Consider the following 23453-nt stretch of genomic DNA (forward strand, 5'->3'; position numbering starts at 1 on the left):
CGTCTGCTTCCACAAGTGAAGCCACTGTTGTGTCCTTGGGACTTAAATTTGGTGTTGGCAGTTTTGCAAAAACAGCCTTTTGAACCTCTGGGGCAGGTTCCCCTGGTTCTTTTGACCAAGAAACTGGTCTTTTTGATTGCGATAACTTCGGCTAGAAGGGTATCGGAAATAGCAGCTCCTTCTCATGGGCACTTCACCATGAAGCCTCTATGGCTTAGATTTGCAAGGCCGCAACCTGGTCATCGATGCATACGTTCACTCATTTCAACAGAGTGGATGTTGGGACCCAGGAGGAGTCTGCTTTTGGCCGCAGTGTGCTGCAGGCGGCGGTGTAATCCTTCTGCTAAGGGTCAGATGGCGGTATTTTTTGGTGTCCCCCACCCCTCAGATGCATGGCTTTGGGACATTATGATTTGTGGCTGTGTCCCATTATGTACGAAAAGAAAAATTTATTTTTAATTCATACTTACCTGTAAAATCCATTTCTTGAAGAACATCATGGGACACAGAGGCCCCCCCCCCCCCTCTTCTATGGGGTCTTTTATTGCTTGCTACAAAACTGAGGTACTTCCTGCGTGGGAGGATTTATATAGGGGGTCATCAATTCTGATTGGTTGCCAGTGTCCTTCACCTATAGGAGGCTTTATAACCCATACGTTATGATTTATGGCTCTGTGTCCCATGATGTACTTCAAGAAATGGATTTTACAGGTAAGTATGAACTAAAAATCTATTTTTTTCCACGGTCTTGTGTGTTTTGTAGCTGCAAGTCTAGGTTCACTCCTATGTGTTTTTTAGTGCATTTTGCAGTTTGTAGAAATGCACTACAGTTCATTTAACATGGTTACCTATAGTACACATTCACATCTGTGTTTTTCCGCCGATGTGTTTTTTGGAAAGGGTCAGGGACTTTTTTTCCCCACAGCAGATTGCGTTTTGCGTGTAATAGACTTCAATAGACCTGCACCAAAAAACTGAATTTTTGTAAAATCTTACCGTAAAATTCCTTTCTCGGAGCCCTCTGACAGTCGCCGCCCCTCATATAGTCTTCACCAATGGGTATTGACCTCTTATCCATAGGAGCAAGCTAGGCATAAGACTTGTTAAAACACAAAGTGATTTACATAGACACACCTGTAGGGGGCTGTCCCTCTGGTCCAATACCCCCCTGCTATCAGCATTTCCAACTCAGTTTGGTAGCAAGCAGTTAAAGTCCAAAAAAACCCACAGAGAAAGGAATTTTACGGTAAGATTTTACAAAAATTACGTTTTCTCTTACGTCCTCTGACAGTCGTCGCCCCTCATATAGTCTTCACCAATGGGATGTCCCAAAGCAGTGTAGACATGAGGGGTGGGAAGCGCAACCGTCACCAAGGCAACGCAGCACCCAGGTCAGAGAAAGGAACCTTATCTGAACAGAAAGGTAAAAACTCTGTGTAACAGAAACGCTCAACAGGAGCAAACAACCCAGGAAAGCAAAAAAACAAAAGGGGGAACAACCCCAACAGTCGGGGACCAGCAAACGCCAGGGCCCCTTCAAGGTACTGCCGCACACAGAACTTTGTGGCCAAAGGAGGCATCTGCTGATGCCAAAATATCAAGTTTGTAAAATTTGGAAATGGTGTGCACGGACGACCAAGTCGCCGCCTTGCACACCTGTGCCACCGAAGCCTGATGTCGGAAAGCCCAGGACACACTCACCGCTCTGGTAGAGTGCGCCTTGACAGGGAAGGTAGGTACCCGTTCCTTAATCAAATAGGCCTGTACAATCGTCTGTCTGATCCATTTTGAAATGGTTGCCGCAGACGCAGCCATACCCTTCCGAGGGCCCTCAGGAAGGACAAAAAGAGAATCCGACTTTCTAAAGAATTCAGTGGATGACAGGTAAACCCTGATCGCCCGGACTACATCCAAGGAATGCAAAGCAAACTCCTTAGGATTCGCACACAGCGAAGGTAAGACAATATCCTCGTTAAGGTGAAAATCGGAAACCACCTTAGGAAGGAAAGCTTGGTTAGGTCGCAAGACCACCTTATCTCTATGAACAACCAGGTAAGGGGAGCGGCAAGACAGAGCCGCCAACTCTGACACTCTGCGGGCAGATGTGATTGCCACCAGAAAAGCAACCTTCCGTGACAGCACAGGCAGAGAAATCTCCCTGATGTTCTCAAAAAGGAGGACGCTGCAAAAATGGACAGAACCAAGTTCAAGTCCCAAGGAGGCAAAGGTGCTCTCCGAGGAGGAGCCAAATGTCGCCCACCTTGATAAAGGTGGGTATCAAAGAATTCGCCGCCAAGGGGCGCTGGAAAAGGATTGCCAGTGCAGATAACTGACCCTTAATCGTGGTCAGCGCCAGACGCTGATCCACACCAGATTGTAGGAAGGCCAACACCCTCGCCACCGAAAAGGAGCGAGGATGGATGCCCCTGGATTCACACCAGGCAAAATAAGCCTTCCAGGTACGGTAGTAGATCTTACCGGACAAGGCCTTCCTAGCCTTGAGCAAGGTAGGAATGACCGCCGACGAGAGACCCGATCTCTCAAGACCTGCCTTTCAACAAGCCAGCGACTGTAAAGCAGGATGGAATATCGGCCCCTGAGACAGCAGATCGTCTCGTAACGGGAGCCGCCATGGAGGCTCGACGACCAGTTGTATGATGTCTGCGTACCAAGACTGGCGCGGCCAGTCTGGTGCCACTAGAATCACCAACTTTGGTTCCGAGACCAACCTGCGAAGGAACCTGGACAACAACTGAATAGGGGGGAAGGCATAAATCAGACGATACTGATTCCAAGGCACCACCAACGCATCCGAGGCGGCTGCCAGAGGATCGCGCGTACTTGCCACGACCCTTCCCACCTTGTTGTTTAGCCGAGATGCGAACAGATCCACATCTGGGGATCCCCATCATGCACACAGCATCTGGAACACCTCTGGGTGGAGGGACCATTCCCCCTGGTCCAAGGTCTGGCGACTCAGATAGTCGGCCTGCCAATTCTCCACACCTGGAATGTGAATTGCCGAAATCGCCGGGACGTACGTCTCGGCCCAAGACAGAATTTTGGTCACTTCCTGAGCCGCCCGGGCACTCCTGGTGACCCCTTGGTGATTGATGTAAGCCACTGCAGTGGCGTTGTCCGTCTGCACCCGCACAGGGTGGCCCCCGAAGCTGATCCGACCAACGGAGCAAGCACAGTCTGATCACTCGCAGTTCCAAGATGTTTATCGGCAGGGAGGATTCCTCCTCCGACCAAGTGCCCTGGGCAGACAGAATGCTTGGAAATCTCCCTGACTCAGGGAGGCAACCACCGAACGGAGGGATTCCCTGCGGAATTTCTGAACGCGCACGAAGCGGTTCAGAGCCTTCAAGTCCAGAATCGGACGCACCTTGCCCTCCTTTCTGAGCACAGTGAACAGATTTGAATAAAGCCCCCGAAATCTGTCCCAAAGTGGCACCAGGACGATCACCCCCTGGGCAAGAAGATCCTGAACCGCCCTTTGAAGATCTTGTAAACGAGCTGGGGTCAAATAAAGATTTGAGGGAAAGAATCTGTCTGCTGGACGGGAAAGGAATTTGATTGTGTAACCTGATCGAATTATTTCCTGAACCCACCTATCCGGAATCCGGAGCAGCCAAGGTTCGAGAAAAACACGCAGACGTCCCCCCCACCCCTGGAACGGGTGAGGTCGTCTCTTCAGATCGAGGTGGACTGGCCTGCCGTGTCAGCATTGTCGGCCATTGGACCCCTGATTTGGTTTAAAGGAAGGGCCCCGCTTAGCGCGGAAAAACTTACCCTTTGGGGCAGCAGAGTGCTCTTGCCCCCAGTGACCCCCTTAACCAATTCATCCAGGGAGTCCCCAAAGAGACAATTCCCCGCATAAGGAATGTCAGACACCGTCTTTCTGGAAGTCTGGTCAGCCGACCAGCTCTTTAGCCATACCAAACGACAGATGATCACCGCGACAGCAGACAGCCGCGCGGCCAAAGGGGCCTCATCCAAGGCTGCGTCACATAGGTATAAAACTGCCTGAATAATCTGATCTACCATCTCCAAAGTAGTCGGAGGGGCGGAATCCGCCACAAGGGTGCGTCTAAGCACCTTGGCCCAGTCTGCCACCGCCTGAGACACCATGACAGAGGCGAAAATAGGTTTCATCAACGAACCCGCCACCATATAAGCAATGGTGGCGAGTAAGAAATTCTACACGCCTATCTGTAGGGTCCCTGAACACCAGAGAATTCTCCGCGGACATTAGAGAAGCCTTGTTCAACCTGGACACAGTGTGATCCACTTTAGGGGACACGGTCCAGCGCGAATCCGTAGGAGTCGCAAAGGGATAACCGAACTGAAACCATTTTGGTACCACAAAGGGGCGTTTTAAATTGCGTCATTGTTCGTTCACTGTTTTGTGAAACTCAGCGGGACAAGGAAACACTTGTGCCGCCTTCTGGGTTCTGCGAGTCCCAAAGGAAGACTGCTTACCCGGCGGGTCAGGCTCATTCTCTAAAATGTAGTGTATCCTTGACAGAGGCAATAAGCGCAGACATAACTGCGCCTCCTCTGGCCATTCCGGCGGGGGAATCGTCCCCAGCCTCATCCTCTGCCTCCCCATCCGATTGAGATAACTGAGACCCCTCAGGGGGTACACTGTCCAAGGCAACCATATCAGACTCAGAATCAGAGGAATGAGAAAATCTAGGCCTTTTTCTAGAAGCCCGCTCTGACATCAATAAATCCACCTTGGACGCTAAAGTCGCAAGTGCAGCAGTAATGGAAGGAGAAGATTCAGGAGTACCTGAATCATCCACCAAGGCGGGGGGAATTTGATGTCCTGGGACTCCATGAAAAACTTTTCTGGCGCTGGCCCTTTAAGTCGCGATCGTGGCGAACGCACCGCAATAAGGATTACACTGAAGCACCCCACCGATTAGGGAAAGCAAAGGAATATTCCCCAAAAACAGCAAAAAAGGACCCCCAGAAGTGTTACCACGCTGCCGAATGATCCCTCTGTATGCAGGAAAGGAAGTGATGTCACATCGCTAGAGGTTAAACAAGATTCGGGCTAACGAAAAATGGTTGCCTATGGAAGTCAATGGGAGGCTCTGGGAAAATGGCCGCCGAACATGTGCAATAAAAAACCTTTAAACACACAAGATGGCGCCCGCAGGGCGCCAAAACACTACATAGAGAATGCTGCTGAGTTCCCTTACTGAGGATAGAGCAGCTGCCCAGACCCAAAATGGCAGCCCCGCGGTTTTTCACCGCAGCGGGCCGCACCGACATGTCTGCACCCCCATAATACACACACACAGTGCCGACAGGGTTAGGGACCCCCACACAGCGTTTTATGCGCAGTGAATGCCTCCGCATGGACCGGGAGAGAAGCGAGCCCCGGACACAGACATGAGGGGAGAGCACAGACACTAACAGACTGTTATCCCCAGACGGAGGCCCCACATAGAAATGTACTTACTGTTCCATGGTGGCGTGGGCGCCTCTAAACAACGGGAACCTCCCACCCCAGATGGCGGGGGAGCCGTCAGCCAAATAGGATGCGTCGCACGGCTTTTGCCCCTTAGGACAGGGGCAGGTCGTTTGCGAGGTTAGGGCGTACGCATAGCCTGCTAAACGCTCGATGGCGGGCTGGGATTCCATATGATTCTCCGTCCTGGGACACCAGGACAATCAGTCCGATTCCCAGCTCCGCAAACGCTGTAGTCTTCCGAAGATCCGACTAACTAAGCGCAGGAACAAATAAAAGGCTAATAGCGCAAGAAAAAACACTTAGCATAAAATAAAGTAATAAAAAAGAAGAAAGGCTGAGACATGTAGCCCCAGCACAGGGATAGCCTATCTTACTCCTAACTAGGCAGAAGACAAACTGAGTTGGAAATGCTGATAGCAGGGGGGTATTGGACCAGAGGGACAGCCCCCTACAGGTGTGTCTATGTAAATTACTTTGTTTTTTAACAAGTCTTATGCCTAGCTTGCTCCTATGGATAAGAGGTCAATACCCATTGGTGAAGACTATATGAGGGGCGGCGACTGTCAGAGGACGTAAGAGAAATGCATGTTTTTACATGCGTTTTGTATTTTGTGCTTTTTTTTCTCTAGAACATAATGTGTATAAGTTGTAAAGGAGCAGGCCAGGAAGCTTGTGTTGTGTCTTTACAAACGTTTTTAGTGGATGGGTAGGGGTACTATATACCCCATACTCATTCCCTTGGTAAAGGGAGCTTTCAATTTCTAAAAAAGCCCCCAGCCCGCAGACCCCCACAAGGGCCTATGCCTATAGTGTGTGTAGTGTGTAGGGCATTGTGTGAAGTGTCTGGGGTGTATAGGGCTGTGTGTGGGGTGTTTAACCCGTAGGGTGTGAGGTGTGTGGGGTGTATAGGGCATAGTGTGTGGGGTATATAGTGTGTGGGGTGTATAGGTGTATAGGGCGTGGTATGTGTGGCGTATAGTGTGTGAACTGTGCGGGATGTATAGGGCATAGCGTGTAGGGTGTTTAGGGCTTAGTGTGTGGAGTGTAAAGTGTAGTGCATAGTGTGTGGGGTATATAGGGTGTATAGTATTTGGGGTGTATAGTGTAGTGTGTGGGGTGTATAGTGTAGTGTATAGGGCATAGTGTGTGGGGTATATCATGTGTGGGCATGGGCATTCGCAGAACTTTTTTTGGGGGGGGAAGGTCACTGATGCTCTGCTCCTTTTCGACAATGTCACGAAGGCGACATCAGTCATCGCGCGAGCCTTGACTTGCGAGTATATATATATATTTTTTTTAAGTGGAAACGGTAGAATTTATATTTAAAGCATTTGTTAACCTAAAAAAAAAAAAAATATTAATCCTGTTCCCTTGAGGCATGTTATACAGCACAGTGCCTTATATTGTGCGGTGTGTAGTGTGTGTGGGGTGTATAGTGTAGTGTGTGAGTAGGGTGTATAGTGTAGTATGTGTGGGGTGTGTAGTGTAATGTGTGAATGATGTAGTGTGTATAGGGTGTAGTGTGCATAGTGTGGTGTGTATAGGACCTAGTGTGTGTGGTGTATGGTGTGGGGTGTATAGGACCTAGTGTGTATAGTGTAGTGTGTGGGGTGTATATGACCTAGTATGTGTAGTGTGTATAGTGTAGTGTGTGGGGTGTATAGAAGGTAGTGTGTATAGTGTAGTGTGTGGGGTGTATAGGACTTAGTATGTGTAGTGTAGTGTGTGTGTGGGGTGTATAGGACTTAGTATGTGTAGTGTGTATAGTGTAGTGTGTGTGGGGTGTATAAGACTTAGTATGTGTAGTGTGCATAGTGTAGTGTGTGTGGGGTGTATATGACTTAGTATGTGTAGTGTGTATAGTGTAGTGTGTGGGGTGTATAGGACTTAGTATGTGTAGTGTGTATAGTGTAGTGTGTGGGGTGTATAGGACTTAGTATGTGTAGTGTGTATAGTGTAGTGTGCGGGGTGTAGAGGACGTAGTATGTGTAGTGTGTATATTAGTTTGTGTACTGTGTGTGGGGTGTATATTAGTATGTGTAGTGTAGTGTGTGGGGTGTAGAGGACATAGTATGTGTAGTGTGTGGGGTGTATATTAGTAGGTGTATATTAGTATGTGTAGTGTAGTGTGTGGGGTGTAGAGGACATAGTATGTGTAGTGTGTATAGTGTAGTGTGCGGGGTGTAGAGGACGTAGTATGTGTAGTGTGTATATTAGTATGTGTACTGTGTGTGGGGTGTATATTAGTATGTGTAGTGTAGTGTGTGGGGTGTAGAGGACATAGTATGTGTAGTGTGTATAGTGTAGTGTGCGGGGTGTATAGGACATAGTGTAGTCTGTGGGATGTATAGTATGTGTAGTGTGTATAGTGTAGTGTGTATAGTGTAGTGTGTGGGGTGTATAGTATGTGTAGTGTGTATAGTGTAGTGTATAGTATGTGTAGTGTGTATAGTGTAGTGTGCGGGGTGTATAGTATGTGTAGTGTGTATAGTGTAGTGTGTGGGGTGTATAGGACATAGTGTAGACTGTGGGATGTATAGTATGTGTAGTGTGTATAGTGTAGTGTGCGGGGTGTATAGTATGTGTAGTGTGTATAGTGTAGTGTGCAGGGTGTATAGTATGTGTAGTGTGTAGTGTGTGGGGTGTATAGTATGTGTAGTGTGTATAGTGTAGTGTGTGGGGTGTATAGTGTAGTGTGCGGGGTGTATAGGACATAGTGCAGTGTGTGGGGTGTATAGTATGTGTAGTGTGGGGTGTATAGGACTTAGTATGTGTAGTGTGTGTGGGGTGTATAGTATGTGTAGTGTGTATAGTGTAGTGTGTGGGGTGTATAGTGTAGTGTGCGGGGTGTATAGGACATAGTGCAGTGTGTGGGGTGTATAGTATGTGTAGTGTGGGGTGTATAGGACTTAGTATGTGTAGTGTGTGTGGGGTGTATAGTATGTGTAGTGTGGGGTGTATAAGACTTAGTATGTGTAGTGTGTGCGGGGTGTATAGTATGTGTAGTGTGTGCGGGGTGTATAGTATGTGTAGTGTGGGGTGTATAGGACTTAGTATGTGTAGTGTGTATAGTGTAGTGTGTGGGGTGTATAGGACTTAGTATGTGTAGTGTGTGCGGGATGTATAGTATGCGTAGTGTGTGCGGGATGTATAGTATGCGTAGTGTGTGCGGGATGTATAGTATGCGTAGTGTGTGCGGGGTGTATAGTATGCGTAGTGTGTGCGGGATGTATAGTATGCGTAGTGTGTGCGGGGTGTATAGTATGTGTAGTGTGTGCGGGGTGTATAGTATGTGTAGTGTGTGCGGGGTGTATAGTATGTGTAGTGTGTGCGGGGTGTATAGTATGTGTAGTGTGTGCGGGGTGTATAGTATGTGTAGTGTGTGCGGGGTGTATAGTATGTGTAGTGTGTGGGGTGTATAGTATGTGTAGTGTGTGGGGTGTATAGTATGTGCGGGGTGTATAGTATGTGTAGTGTGTGGGGTGTATAGTATGTGTGGGGTGTATAGTATGTGTAGTGTGTGCGGGGTGTATAGTATGCATAGTGTGTGCGGGGTGTATAGTATGTGTAGTGTGTGCGGGGTGTATAGGAAGTAGTGTGCGGGGTGTATAGTATGTGTAGTGTGTGCGGGGTGTATAGGACGTAGTGCAGGGTTTGGGGTGTATAGTATGTGAAGTGTGTGGGTGTGTAGTGTGTGCGGGGTGTATAGGACGTAGTGCAGGGTTTGGGGTGTATAGTATGTGTAGTGTGTGGGTGTGTAGGACTTAGTATGTGTAGTGTGTGTGGGGTGTATAGGACCTAGCATGTGTATAGTGTAGTGTGTGGGATATATAGGACGTAGTGTGTGGGGTGTATAGTATGTATAGTGTAGTCAGTGTATGGGGTGTATAGGACCTAGTATGTATAGTGTAGTGTGGGGTGTATAGGACTTAGTGTAGTGTGTGCGGGGTGTGTATGGCTTTCCTGCGGGTCCCCCGTCCCATGCTCTCCCGGCTCCTCCTAGGACAGTCCGAAGTTGAAGTGAGGGAGGGAGGGAATGTCCGGGTGTCAGCACACACGGGGTTAAGGCGGAGGAATGCGGAGTGTGGAATGTGCATGCAGATGAGACGGATGCTAATCTCATGCTAATGAGTGTGTGTGGCTGGGAAGAGGCCGAGGAGGTTAGTGGCTTCCCCGGATCCTCATCCACACGGCTGCCGCTGCCTCTGCCCCCCTTCTCCCTCTCACCATGCCGCCCCAGGCTCAGCCTCACACCATGCCGGCTCACTGATCCCCGGACAGCCTGCCTTCCCGTCCGCCCCGCTTTCTGGACTTATGGAGGAGTCGGCAGCGGCTGATCATGCCTAGGAAAGGGAATGGCCAGCTACCTTTACCGGACGGCTGGGAAGAGGCCAGAGACTACGACGGCAAGGTGTTTTATATCGACCACAACACCCGGCAGACCAGCTGGGTCGACCCAAGGGACAGGTACGGGGGGGACCGGGGCGAGGGGGGGACATTGTATGAGGAACGGAGCAGCTGGTGTAGAGTTGTGCTTATGTTGTATTAGGAGAAGGGGGTGGGGGGGAGAGGAGGAAGAAAGCCAGGAGGGGGGATGGAGCAGTCACTTTGGGTAATGAAAGGGGGAGGAGGCAGCTCAGGAATTTTGGGCTGTATGAGAAAGAGGAAAAAAGGAAAAATGTGGTGAGGCAACATAGAGCCGCCTGTACCGGGGAGGGGCGGGGCATGTCACTTTTCCCACACTCCCTAAATGTTGTGCTGCCCATAACCTCTCCACTGCAGCCCCAACACCTACCTACCTCTCCACTGCAGCCCCAACACACACCTACCTACCTCTCCACTGCAGCCCCAACACCTACCTACCTCTCCACTGCAGCCCCAACACCTACCTACCTACCTACCTCTCCACTGCAGCCCCAACACACACCTACCTACCTCCCCACTGCAGCCCCAACACCTACCTACCTCTCCACTGCAGCCCCAACACCTACCTACCTCTCCACTGCAGCCCCAACACCTACCTACCTACCTCTCCACTGCAGCCCCAACACACACCTACCTACCTCCCCACTGCAGCCCCAACACACACCTACCTACCTACCTATCCACTGCAGCCCCAACACCTACCTACCTCCCCACTGCAGCCCCAACACACACCTACCTACCTCTGCACTGCAGCCTCAACACCTACCTACCTCTGCACTGCAGCCCCAACACCTACCTACCTACCTACCTCCCCACTGCAGCCCCAACACACACACACACCTACCTCTCCACTGCAGCCCCAACACACACACACCTACCTACCTCTCCACTGCAGCCCCAACACACACCTACCTACCTACCTCTCCACTGCAGCCTCAACACCTACCTACCTCTCCACTGCAGCCCCAACACACACACACACCTACCTCTCCACTGCAGCCCCAACACACACACACCTACCTACCTCTCCACTGCAGCCCCAACACACACCTACCTCTCCACTGCAGCCCCAACACACACATACCTACCTCTCCACTGCAGCCCCAACACACACCTACCTACCTCTCCACTGCAGCCCCAACACACACCTACCTACCTCTCCACTGCAGCCCCAACACACACCTACCTACCTCTCCACTGCAGCCCCAACACCTACCTACCTCTCCACTGCAGCCCCAACACACACATACCTACCTACCTCTCCACTGCAGCCCCAACACACACATACCTACCTCTCCACTGCAGCCCCAACACCTACCTACCTCTCCACTGCAGCCCCAACACATACCTACCTACCTCTCAACTGCAGCCCCAACACACACACACACACCTACCTCTCAACTGCAGCCCCAACACCTACCTACCTCTCCACTGCAGCCCCAACACACACCTACCTACCTCTCCACTGCAGCCCCAACACCTACCTACCTCTCCACTGCAGCCCCAACACACACCTACCTACCTCTCCACTGCAGCCTCAACACCTACCTACCTCTCCACTGCAGCCCCAACACCTACCTACCTCTCCACTGCAGCCCCAACACACACCTACCTACCTCTCCACTGCTGCCTCAACACCTACCTACCTCTTCACTGCAGCCCCAACACACACCTACCTACCTCTCCACTGCAGCCTCAACACCTACCTACCTCTCCACTGCAGCCCCAACACACACCTACCTACCTCTCTACTGCAGCCTCAACACCTACCTACCTCTCCACTGCAGCCTCAGCACATACCTACCTACATACCTCTCCACTGCTGCCCCAACACCTACCTACCTCTCCACTGCTGCCCCAACACACACCTACCTACCTCTCCACTGCTGCCCCAACACCTACTTACCTCTCCACTGCAGCCCCAACACCTACCTACCTCTCCACTGCAGCCCCAACACCTACCTACCTATCCACTGCAGCCCCAACACACACCAACCTACCTCTCTACTGCAGCCCCAACACCTACCTACCTCTCCACTGCAGCCCCAACACCTACCTACCTACATCTCTACTGCAGCCCCAACACCTACCTACCTCTCTACTGCAGCCCCAACACACACACACCTACCTACCTCTCCACTGCAGCCCCAACACACATACCTACCTACCTCTCCACTGCAGCCCCAACACACACACCTACCTACCTCTCCACTGCAGCCCCAACACACACACCTACCTACCTCTCCACTGCAGTCCCTACAATGCCTTACAAAAAAAAATTCACATCACGCTTGAGTTTTTCCACACTTTGTCATGTTACAACCAAAAACGTAAATGTATTTTATTGGGATTTTATGTGATAGACCAACACAAAGTGGCACATAATTGCGAAGTGGAAGGAAAATAATGGTTTTACAAATAAATATGTGAAAAGTGTGGCGTGCGTTTGTATTCAGCCCCCCTGAGTCATTACTTTGTAGAAGCCCCTTTCCCTGCAATTACAGCTGCAAGTCTTTTTGGGGAGGTCTCTACCAGCTTTGCACATCTAGAGAGGGACATTTTTGGCCAATCTTCTTTGCAAAACAGCTCAAGCTCTGTCAGATTGGATGGAGAGCGTCTGAACGGCAATTTTCAAGTCTTGCCACAGATTCTCAGTTGGTTTAGGTCTGGACTTTGACAGGGCAATTCTAACACATGAATATGCTTTGATCTAAACCATTCCATTGTAGCTCTGGCTGTATGTTTAGGGTCGTTGTCCTGCTGGAAGGCGAACCTCTGCCCCAGTTCCAAGTCTTTTACAGACTAACAGACTTTCTTCTAAGATTGCCCTGTATTTGGCTCCATCCATCTTCCATCAACTCTGACCAGCTTCCCTGTCCCTGCTGAAGAAAAGCATCCCCACAACATGATGCTGCCACCACCATGTTTCACAGTGGGGAGGGTGATGTGTTCAGGGTGATGTGCAATGTTAGTTTTCCACCACACATAGCTTTTTGCTTTCAGGCCAAAAAGTTACATTTTGTTCTCTTCTGACCAGAGCACCTTCTTCCATAGGTTTGCTGTGTCCCCACATAGCTTCTCACAAACTGCAAATGAGACTTCTTATGGCTTCCTCTCAACAATGGCTTTCTTCTTGCCCTTCTTCTATAAAGGTCAGATTTGTGGAGGGCACGACTAAAAGTTGTCCTGTGGACAGATTCTCCCACCTGAGCTGTGGATCTCTGCAGCTCCTCCAGAGTTACCATGGTCCTCTTGGCTGCTTCTCTGATTAATGTTCTCCTTGGCCGACCTGTGAGTTTAGGTGGATGACCATGTCTTGGTAGGTTTGCAGTTGTGCCATACTCTTTCCATTTTCCAATGATAGAGTGAACAGCTCCCATCCGATTCCCCCATAGAGATGAATGGGGACCTGACAGCTGTGTCTCTGCACACAGCGCGGAGACACAGCTGTCATCCGCCTGCTCAGCGGGGGATCGGCAGATCAATCCACCGCTGAGAAAAATGGAGTCCGCCTGGCAAACTCAATGTGTGAAAGAGCCCTAAGGTTCTCTAACAAACCTCCAAGGGCTTCACAGAACAGTTGTAATTATACTTAGATTAAATTACACACAGATGGATTCTATTTACTAATTAGGTGACTTCTGAAGGCAATTGGTACCATTAGATTTTAGTTAGGGGTACCAGAGTAAAGGAGGGCTGAATACAAATGCACACCACACTTTTCAGATTCATTTATTTATTTTTTTAAATTTGAAAATCATTTATGGTTTTCCTTCCACTTCAAAATTATGTGCCACTTTGTGTTGGTCTATTACATAAAGCCCAATAAAATACATGGCAAAATGTGGAATATTTCAAGGGGTCTGAATACTTTTTCAAGGCACTGTAACACACACCTCTCCACTGTAGCCCCTAACACACACACACACACACACACACCTTACACTGCAGCCCCTAACACACACCTCTCCACTGCTTATACTGCAGCCCTAACACACACACACCTCCACTGCTTACAGTGCAGCCCCTAACACACACCTCTCCACTGCTTACACTGCAGCCCCTAACACACACACACACACACCTCCACTGCTTACACTGCTGCCCCTAACACACACACACCTCTCCACTGCTTATACTGCAGCCCCTAACACGCACACACACCTCTCCACTGCTTATACTGCAGCCCCTAACACACACACCTCTACTGCTTACACTGCAGCCCCTAACACACACCTCTCCACTGCTTATACTGCAGCCCCTAACACACACACACACACACACCTCTCCACTGCTTACACTGCAGCCCCTAACACACACACACACACACACACCTCTCCACTGCAGCCCCTAGCACACACATCTCCACTGCTTACAGTGCAGCCCCTAACACACACACCTCTCCACTGCTTATACTGAAGCCCCTAGCACACACACACTTACCTCTCCACTGCAGCCCCTAACACACACACACCTTTCAACTGCTTACACTGCCGTCCCTAACACACACACACCTCTCCGGTCCTTACACTGCAGCCCCTGCTCACACTGCAGCCCCTAACACACACACTCACCTCTCCACTGCAGCCCCTAACACTCACACACCTCTCCGGTCCTTACACTGCAGCCCCTGCTCACACTGCAGCCCCTAACACACACACTCACCTCTCCACTGCAGCCCCTAACACACACACCACTCCACTGCTTACACTGCAGCCCCTAACACACACACACTCACCTCTCTACTGCTTACACTGCAGCCCCTAACACACACATTTACACACCTCTCCACTGCTTACACTGCAGCCCCTAACATACACACACTCACACACCTCTCCACTGCTTACACTGCCGTCCCTAACACACACACACACACACACACACACACACACACACACACTTCTCCGCTCCTTACATGGCAGCCCCTGCTTACACTGCAGCCCCTAACACACAGACACACACCTCTCCACTGCATCCCCTAACACACACACACACACACCTCTCCACTGCTTACACTGACATCCCTAACACACACACACACCTCTCCACTGCAGCCCCTAACACACACACACTCGCACACCTCTCCGCTCCTTACACTGCAGTCCCTAACACACACATTCACACAACTCTCCTCTGCAGCCCCTAACACACACACACTCACCTCCCCACTGCTTACACTGCAGCCCCTTACACACACATTCACACAACTCTCCTCTGCAGCCCCTAAAGCTGGATACACACTATCCAACTTTTGTGGTTAGATTTCCTTCAGATTTACCTTAGTAGTCTGCCAGATTGCATACAAACTGAAAGTGTTTAGGTTTGACCTCATATTATATGGTTTTGGTAAGTCTAAAGGAAAAAGTCTTCAGAAAATCTTATAGTGTGTATGGCCCATAACACAAACACACACACCTCTCCACTGCTTACACTGCAGCCCCTAACACACACACACTTCTCCACTGCTTACACTGCAGCCCCTAACACACACACACACACACCTCTACACTGCAGCCCCTAACACACACACACACCTCCACTGCTTACACTGCAGCCCCTAACACACACCCACCTCTCCACTGCTTACACTGCAGCCCCTAACACACACACACACACCTCCACTGTTTACACTGCAGCCCCTAACAAACACCCACCTCTTCACTGCTTACACTGCAGCCCCTAACACACACACACACACCTCTCCACTGCTTACACTGCAGCCCCTAACACACACACACACACACCTCTCCACTGCTTACACTGCAGCCCCTAACACACACACCTCTCCACTGCTTACACTGCAGCCCCTAACACACACACACACACACACACCCCTCCACTGCTTACACTGCAGCCCCTAACACACACACACACACCTCTCCACTGCTTACACTGCAGCCCCTAACACACACACACACACACACACACACACACACACACACCTCTCCACTGCTTACACTGCAGCCCCTAACACACACACACACACACACACACACACACACACACACACACACACACCTCTCCACTGCTTACACTGCAGCCCCTAACACACACACACACACACCTCTCCACTGCTTACACTGCAGCCCCTAACACACTCACACACTCATCTCTCCACTGCAGCCCCAAACCTAAAACTCTTGCTCAACCATTTACCACTCCAAAACCACATGAGTTAACAAACCCTCCATAGAGTAAAAACAGTGCAATGTGCTGAAATACCACAATGCACTATCCACACCAAGCAGATCACTGCCTGGTGAAAGGGACAGTTCTTGTGGACAGTCAATCCCCTGAATACTTTTGTACAAGGGAGCTGCTAATAAGATCATTTTACATCGCTTTTGTGCATCCCAAAATTCCAAACACTTACATTGTAAACTAATGAAAGTGTGAAGGGCTTTCTCCAGCATTCTAGCACCCATTGAGCCCTGAGCTCTCACATTTAGCGGTGGCATTACAATGACTTCCCAGCAGCTGGAAGTTTAGTTTGGGATTCTGGTAAACAGTCCATTTAGTTCACCTGTTCATCAAACAGAGTTTGCAGCAAATCCTGTGTCACTGTAAACTCACTCCCCATCCCAATATGTACAGAATACCTGTGCATCATAAGACACTAACCTCCTGGGTGTGTTTTCTTCCAGCGTTTGTCCCCCGCACCCACTCAACCCTCATCGGTGCCAAATCCACCTTCTCTTCTTCTGGGTTTGCCATGTTCATTCTTTTTCCATTAGGCAGTCTCTGATGTACCCCCCATGCATGTGCACTGGCACACTCCATTTTGGGACAGTACGCTGCACTGCAACCTTAAAAAAGTGCTAGCGGGTAAGACTTAAGTTTAGACACCCTGAAGTTTCTACCGCTCTTTGAAAAGCAATCTCCATTAGATTGCTTTTTAGAGAGTGGGAGAGGAGCAGCTTTCAGGCATTTAGTAGAATGCCTCCGGGTCTTCTCCTAAATGCCTTTTTTTTTTTTTTTTTTTGGTTCATGGTCACAGCATAGTCCGTCCTATTGACTTTAGTGGACACATTTGACAGGTGATAATGCCTATCAAATTTGGCAAGTTGTTAAATTTACTTTGGTCACAAAGGATCACATAGTGGGGCTGCAACATGTGTATGATTCTCTCTGGCTTATGTTATTTTTTAAGTTGGCAATTATTGGATGGTAAAACCACTGCTTGTCTCAAATGCCTGATTTTACCAGCTCCTTGTCCCATGTCTAAACAAGACCTAAGAGTCTTTAAGTGTCGGTTCACACTGATCCGACTCAAAGTCGCCCCGACTTCGGGCGACTAATGAAGGCGCCCGTGCACCGCGACATCGGCGCGGCTTGCAACGACTTCTCATAATGGAAGTCAATGCAAGTCACTCCGACTTTGCAAAAAAATAGTGCAGGAACCTTTTTCTAAGTCGGAGCGACTTGAGTCGCTCTGATTAGAACGGTTCCATTGCACAGCATTGGGAGCTACTTGTCAGGCGACCAAGTCGGATCAGTGTGAACCGGCACTAAAGTGGAGGAGTTCTATTATTTTCTACCAGAAGACCTCACCTGCTGGCAATTTGTGCATTTTAACATCGTATTGGTGATCTTAGCAATTGAGGTTATAGTTACTTTATTATTATTAATTCTGTTTTGCTGCCATGTTGTAAATGTCAGTGTGCTGCCCATATTAAATATAGCTTTTCCCATTGAAGGCCTAAGCCTTTAAAAAAAAGTACTTTTGCTGCCAGGAGTATTGGTAGCCCCTAAGGCAGCCCAGGGATTAAGCAAATATTTTGTGTATGTCCATAGTAGTTACATACTAGCCCTCCAGCATTGTGTGCGATAAATGTCAGCTATGTGAAGTGACACTGCGAGTACAAATACCAGTGTCGCAGGATTCCTGCTTGCTCCATTGTTGCTTACATTAACCGTTGCTTGGGGTTTTTATCCAGGCAATTTTTTTTTTTGTTATAAAGAATAATGTTCAGTCGTTGACAGTCACCATTGTCATACTACATAAAGTTTTGTTACCATTTGAAAAGTAATATGACGTGCTTCTTTTACATGCAATCAACTGTAGACAGAGATGGTTGAATCCAAGTGTTTGGCTTTTTTCATGTACAGTATATTTGTTTTCTTTGCAGTAGTATATACATTTTCATGCAATACAGCAATATTTTCTTATTCACTATCTTGCCTGAAAAGCAAAAATCTTCTTCCTAGTGATTTTTTTTTCTTGTTCATGGGGGGTCATTCTATTTTCCATTATGTCACCAGCAAGATTTACCAGCTTCAGGGGTCTTGTGTCCCTATAACTAAATACATTGATGTTTACCTTACAACGGGGTCTCCAAACCTTTTAAACAAAGGGCCAGTTTACTGTCCTTTGGACTTTAGGAGGGCCAATGGCCCACTATGGTCAGTGGGCGTAAAAAATGTCTCAGGCTTGGTGTTCAGTTGGAGTAAAAAATTACATCGCACCCGCGGCCAGTAGGAGGATAAATAGTGCCCCATTGTTAGTATTAGTGGGAGGAATAGAACCAGTATTGGTGTCATTGAAGGGAATAGTGTCCCATTGTTGGGTGTCCGTGGAAGAAATAATGCCTTATCATTGGTATCAGTGGGAGAATAGTACTCCATCATTGGTGTCAGTGGCAGGAATAGTGCCCCATTGTTGGTGTCCGTGGAAGAAATAATGCCTTATCATTGGTATCAGTGGGAGAATAGTACTCCATCATTGGTGTCAGTGTCAGGAATAGTGCCCCATTGTTGGTGTCCGTGGAAGAAATAATGCCTTATCAGTGGGAGAATAGTACTCCATCATTGGTGTCAGTGGCAGGAATAGTGCCCGTTGTTGGTATTAGTGGTAGGAATAGTGCTCCATCTTTGATGTCAGTGTGAGGAATAGTGTTTGAATGTTTTTATCAGTAAATGGAAGTATGGCCCATCATTGGTGCCAGGAAGGAAAAATTCCCCAATCTAGTCATCAATGAGAGGAATTATGCCCGACTGTTGGTATTGGTAGAAAAGAGTGGTGCCTCATCATTGGTGTCATCATTGGTGTCAGTAAGAGGAAATAATGCTTTGTATCAATGAGAGGAATAGTGCCCCAAGGGCTGCATAAAGGAAAGCAAAGGGCCCCGGTTTGGAGAACACTGCCTTAGAATATGGAAGCTTCATTGACCTTTCTGATCAAGGTCAGTAATGTATTGAAAAGGAGATGTGCATTATGAAGAAACTCATGGTATCCAATCCGAAGTCTTCCTTTAATGATTCTCAGAATCGAAAAGTTCAATCTTCAGGGAATAACCACAAGGAAAGAAATAGAGAATAGGCAGGGGAGCCGTTAAAGTGTAGAAATTAATAAATGTGCAAGACATAGGATCATATAGCAAAAATAAAAGTGTAAGTGTGACTTCCATCTTTTGTGTTTGCAAGTAGCCATACTCTAATGGTATAGGCTACCTATAAACACTTGTGCGGAATATGTCTGTCACCATATACATTATGGAGATGTTCGCTCTCAAAGCTTGTGGAAGTCAAGTCCTAGGTCCACTTATGGCGCTTTTCCACTGCATGGAACCGAATGGTTCGGCTCGCTTTTGTGCTTTTCCACTGCTGGTACCGCATGGTATGGTGTAGGAACGGTTCAGTACGGTACGGTACGGTACGGCGACGCTTTTCCACTGCATGGAACCGAACAGTACGGCTCTCAAAAACCGTACCACCTCCATTGTGGTTACAAGAGGTACCATACCCGGTACCATATCCCACAATCCTTTGCATGCAGTCACTACTAGCCACTGATTGGTCAGAGAATCCCACCCACCCCGTTGTTATCCCACCCACTTAACTTTAGTACTACTTTAGTGGAAAAGCAAACCATACCGTACCGTACCGAACCGTTCCAACACCGTACCATGCGGTACCAGCAGTGGAAAAGCAAACCAGGCCAAGCAGGGCCGAGTAGAGCCGAGCCGGTACTTGCAGTGGAAAAGTGCCATTAGGGACCACAAGGTGATAAGGTAGAGTAGGTGCAAACCTGAGAAATGCTGATATTGCAGAGGCTCCTATGGAGAAGTTGTATATTAGGATATGACAGATCATGAAGGAAGGCATGTCCCAACCAATAAAAACGTGATGAAGAAAACTTTGCTAGTAGGCTGAATGGCTGAGACGTATGTTCCTTCCCTGTCTGCCATGTTCTAACATCCTACTTCTCCATGGGTGCATTAGGAAATGGTGGGCCATGAAGGAGGGAATGTTCCCACCCTAATATTATGATGAAGAAATCTTTATTAATAATATGAATGACCTGTTCTGTACCACTCTTCACTTATTGGTGGGGGACATTCCTTCCTTCCTTTCAGTGTCCAGAAAAACGTCTCACTTGAATTTTATTTTAGTTTTTTGAAGATAAAAGTATACAAGTATCTTCAATAAGCAAAAATCATTAGGTGAGACCTTTTTCTGGACAACCAGCACTCCTCTCTAATCACCCAGAGCTGTGAAAATGTGGAATAGACTCCCTCCAGAGGTGGTTCTGGCTAGCTCACTAGATTGCTATAAAAAAGGCCTGGATTCTTTCCTGGGTGGACTTAGTATAAGTGGGTACTAATATTTATAGGTAACATTGATCCAGGGAATATCTGATTGCCTCTCGGAGGATCAGGAAGGATTTTTTTTTCCCCTGCTGTAGCAAATTGGATCATGCTTTGCTGGGGTTTTTTCGCCTTCCTCTGGATGAACTGCGGGTATAGGATTGTGTTTATGGGATTTTATGGTTGGGTTTTCATGACTGTTTTTTTTATTAGTTGAGCCAGATGGACTTGTGTCTTTTTTTTCAACCTAACTATGTAACCCAAATGTTCCTTACAGTAACGAACCCATTGTTATTAGAAAGGTAGCAGCCCTAGACCCCAACAGAGTTTTATCGAGGCTGCATTCACACCTAAGAGTAGCGTCTTTGGGTGTTTTTATGATCGACTTTGGCATGGTTTTATGCAGTGTTTTTGCTCTTGGGCATTTATTTTTTTATTAGCTAATAGATAAAAGATCATCTGTTTCATCATTTGTTGCTATGTTATTCATCCACTTCCTGGGTCAGAAAAACATGCAAAAGCATGTAAAAACACGTGAATCGCGCATTTCTCTGTACTTCTATGGGAATAAAAATGCCCAAATCTGCCCGATTCGAGCTACAAAATATAGCTCCAGAACTTTTTTCAGCTTCAGGCGACTTGGAGTGCAGATGTGAACCATCTCCATAGAGAAGCACTGATTTTTTTTTTTTTCTCTTCCAGCATTTTGTAGCTTCAAGCTACAAAACGCTCAGGTGTGAATGTGGCCTTACCACTTATAATCGGAATACAAGCCATTGCAAGCGATTCCCTCTATACCCTCCGCTAGGCAGCATCCAGTAGCACCAGTCTAGCATTGTCTTTCACCCAAACTTGATTCACTTATTTGTGTTGACATGACTTACTGGTCAGGGCATTCCCAGACGTCACTTACTGGTCAGGGCATTCCCGGACGTCACTTACTGGTCAGGGCACTCCCGGACGTCACTTACTGGTCAGGGCACTCCCGGACGTCACTTACTGGTCAGGGCATTCCCGGATGTCACTTACTGGTCAGGGCATTCCCGGATGTCACTTACTGGTCAGGGCACTCCCGGACGTCACTTACTGGTCAGGGCATTCCCGGACGTCACTTACTGGTCAGGGCATTCCCGGACGTCACTTACTGGTCAGGGCATTCCCGGACGTCACTTACTGGTCAGGGCATTCCCGGATGTCACTTACTGGTCAGGGCATTCCCGGATGTCACTTACTGGTCAGGGCATTTCCAGACGTCCCTTACTGGTCAGGGCACTCCCGGACGTCACTTACTGGTCAGGGCACTCCCGGACGTCACTTACTGGTCAGGGCACTCCCGGACGTCACTTACTGGTCAGGACATTCCCGGACGTCACTTACTGGTCGGGGCATTCTCGGACGTCACTTACTGGTCGGGGCATTCTCGGACGTCACTTACTGGTCGGGGCATTCTCGGACGTCACTTACTGGTCGGGGCATTCTCGGACGTCACTTACTGGTCGGGGCATTCTCGGACGTCACTTACTGGTCGGGGCATTCTCGGACGTCACTTACTGGTCGGGGCATTCTCGGACGTCACTTACTGGTCGGGGCATTCTCGGACGTCACTTACTGGTCGGGGCATTCTCGGACATCACTTACTGGTCACAACATTTTTCCTTCCCTTATTGGTGGGGATATTCCTTCCTTCATAGTCTGCCAAATCCTAACACACTACTTCTCTGCGGGCAACTCTGCAACACCAGGTATTTTTTAGGTTTTTTTCCACCTACAAAAGAGTACTGTCTTTTCTCTAGAGCAAGTTATCCATGGTTCTCTGTGCCCAGTTTCAAAGCAGTGTGTGCTATGTGGCCATCTTTTGTAAATATCAGGCACATGCAGCAAGCCAAAGATAGTCTATGCAGACTTGCCAGAGCCAGAACCCATTTCCCTTATGTTTGGCTTGGTGCCTGCACCCAGTGCTGATGTTACCTACACCAGAGTGTTAAATACTATTTGCATGGAAGGAGGAGTGTTCTTAAGTTTTTTTTTTTTTTTTTTTTTTTTTTTTTTCATGCAGGGAGAGGAGAGAGGGACAATATTGTTTTTCTTGTTTATCTTTTGCATGAGGTGCACTTATTATTCAACGGATCTAACCGCAAATGGATATCTGGGTGCCATAAGTTACTGCACTTAATGGCATTTTTTCCAACTGCATATCACCTGTAGAAATGCAGAACAGGCTTTAGGTCAGGGTTCCTCCTGAGGTTGCTAGGGGTTCCTTGAGCAATGGGCAATTTCTGCCTCTCAGATAAGTTTCCAATGACACCATTGTTCCTTTTAGCTATCTGTAAGGGGGTAATTATTCCCAATGATGACAAGAGTAAGGAGCATTCTTCCCACTGACTGTCACACTAATGTGTCATGAGTTGTAGATTTTACATTTTTAGCAGGGGTTCTCCGAGACCAGAAATTTATTTCAAGGTGGTATTTCATGGCTGATAGTGGATGGTTAAGCAAAACAAAAAGTTACATGATTTTGAACAATGTTGCTGTATTGTTGGAGTGCAGCTGGAATTGTGTCATTTCATGAGGATATCGGGTTAAAAGACTTAGGTTGCAACTATTGTGACAGTTCTTGATGTGCTGGGATGTGTTTGTGTCCAAAGTCTTAGTCACAATCTCATGCAACATAACTAAGCAGTGACTATTCTGATTCCTGGTATACCTCCACATACTGTACTGTAAATTGTAGGTGTGTATGTCATGGTGAAGAAAATAAGTTGTTAAGTTATATTGGAGAAAGTTCTTTCAAAGTGAAGGCACTTTATAACTTCAGTAATAGGATGCAATAAAGAGAATGGCTTTCTATAGACCCTGTTCACACCTGAGCGTTATTCAGCTCGTAAAACGCTCATCTCTGAAATCTCAAAATGCCCAACAAGCAAAATCCCATTCATTTCAATGGCCCCTGTTCA

General features: G+C 48.1%; 1 protein-coding gene across 1 annotated transcript in view; it reads left to right on the plus strand.

The window, feature by feature from the left end:
- Positions 1-9556: 9556 nt before the first annotated feature.
- The window catches only part of WWC2 (WW and C2 domain containing 2), a 354353-nt gene continuing 340456 nt past the window's right edge, over positions 9557-23453 (plus strand). The window contains exon 1 of the mRNA XM_082256568.1: positions 9557-9955. Coding sequence (XP_082112694.1) covers positions 9828-9955 — 128 coding nt within the window. The 5' untranslated portion in view covers positions 9557-9827. The remainder of the gene's footprint in view (positions 9956-23453) is intronic.

The sequence above is a fragment of the Pelophylax lessonae genome (genome assembly GCF_965119305.1).
Source record: "Pelophylax lessonae genome assembly, chromosome: 1".
NCBI classification, from domain to species: Eukaryota; Metazoa; Chordata; class Amphibia; order Anura; family Ranidae; genus Pelophylax; species Pelophylax lessonae.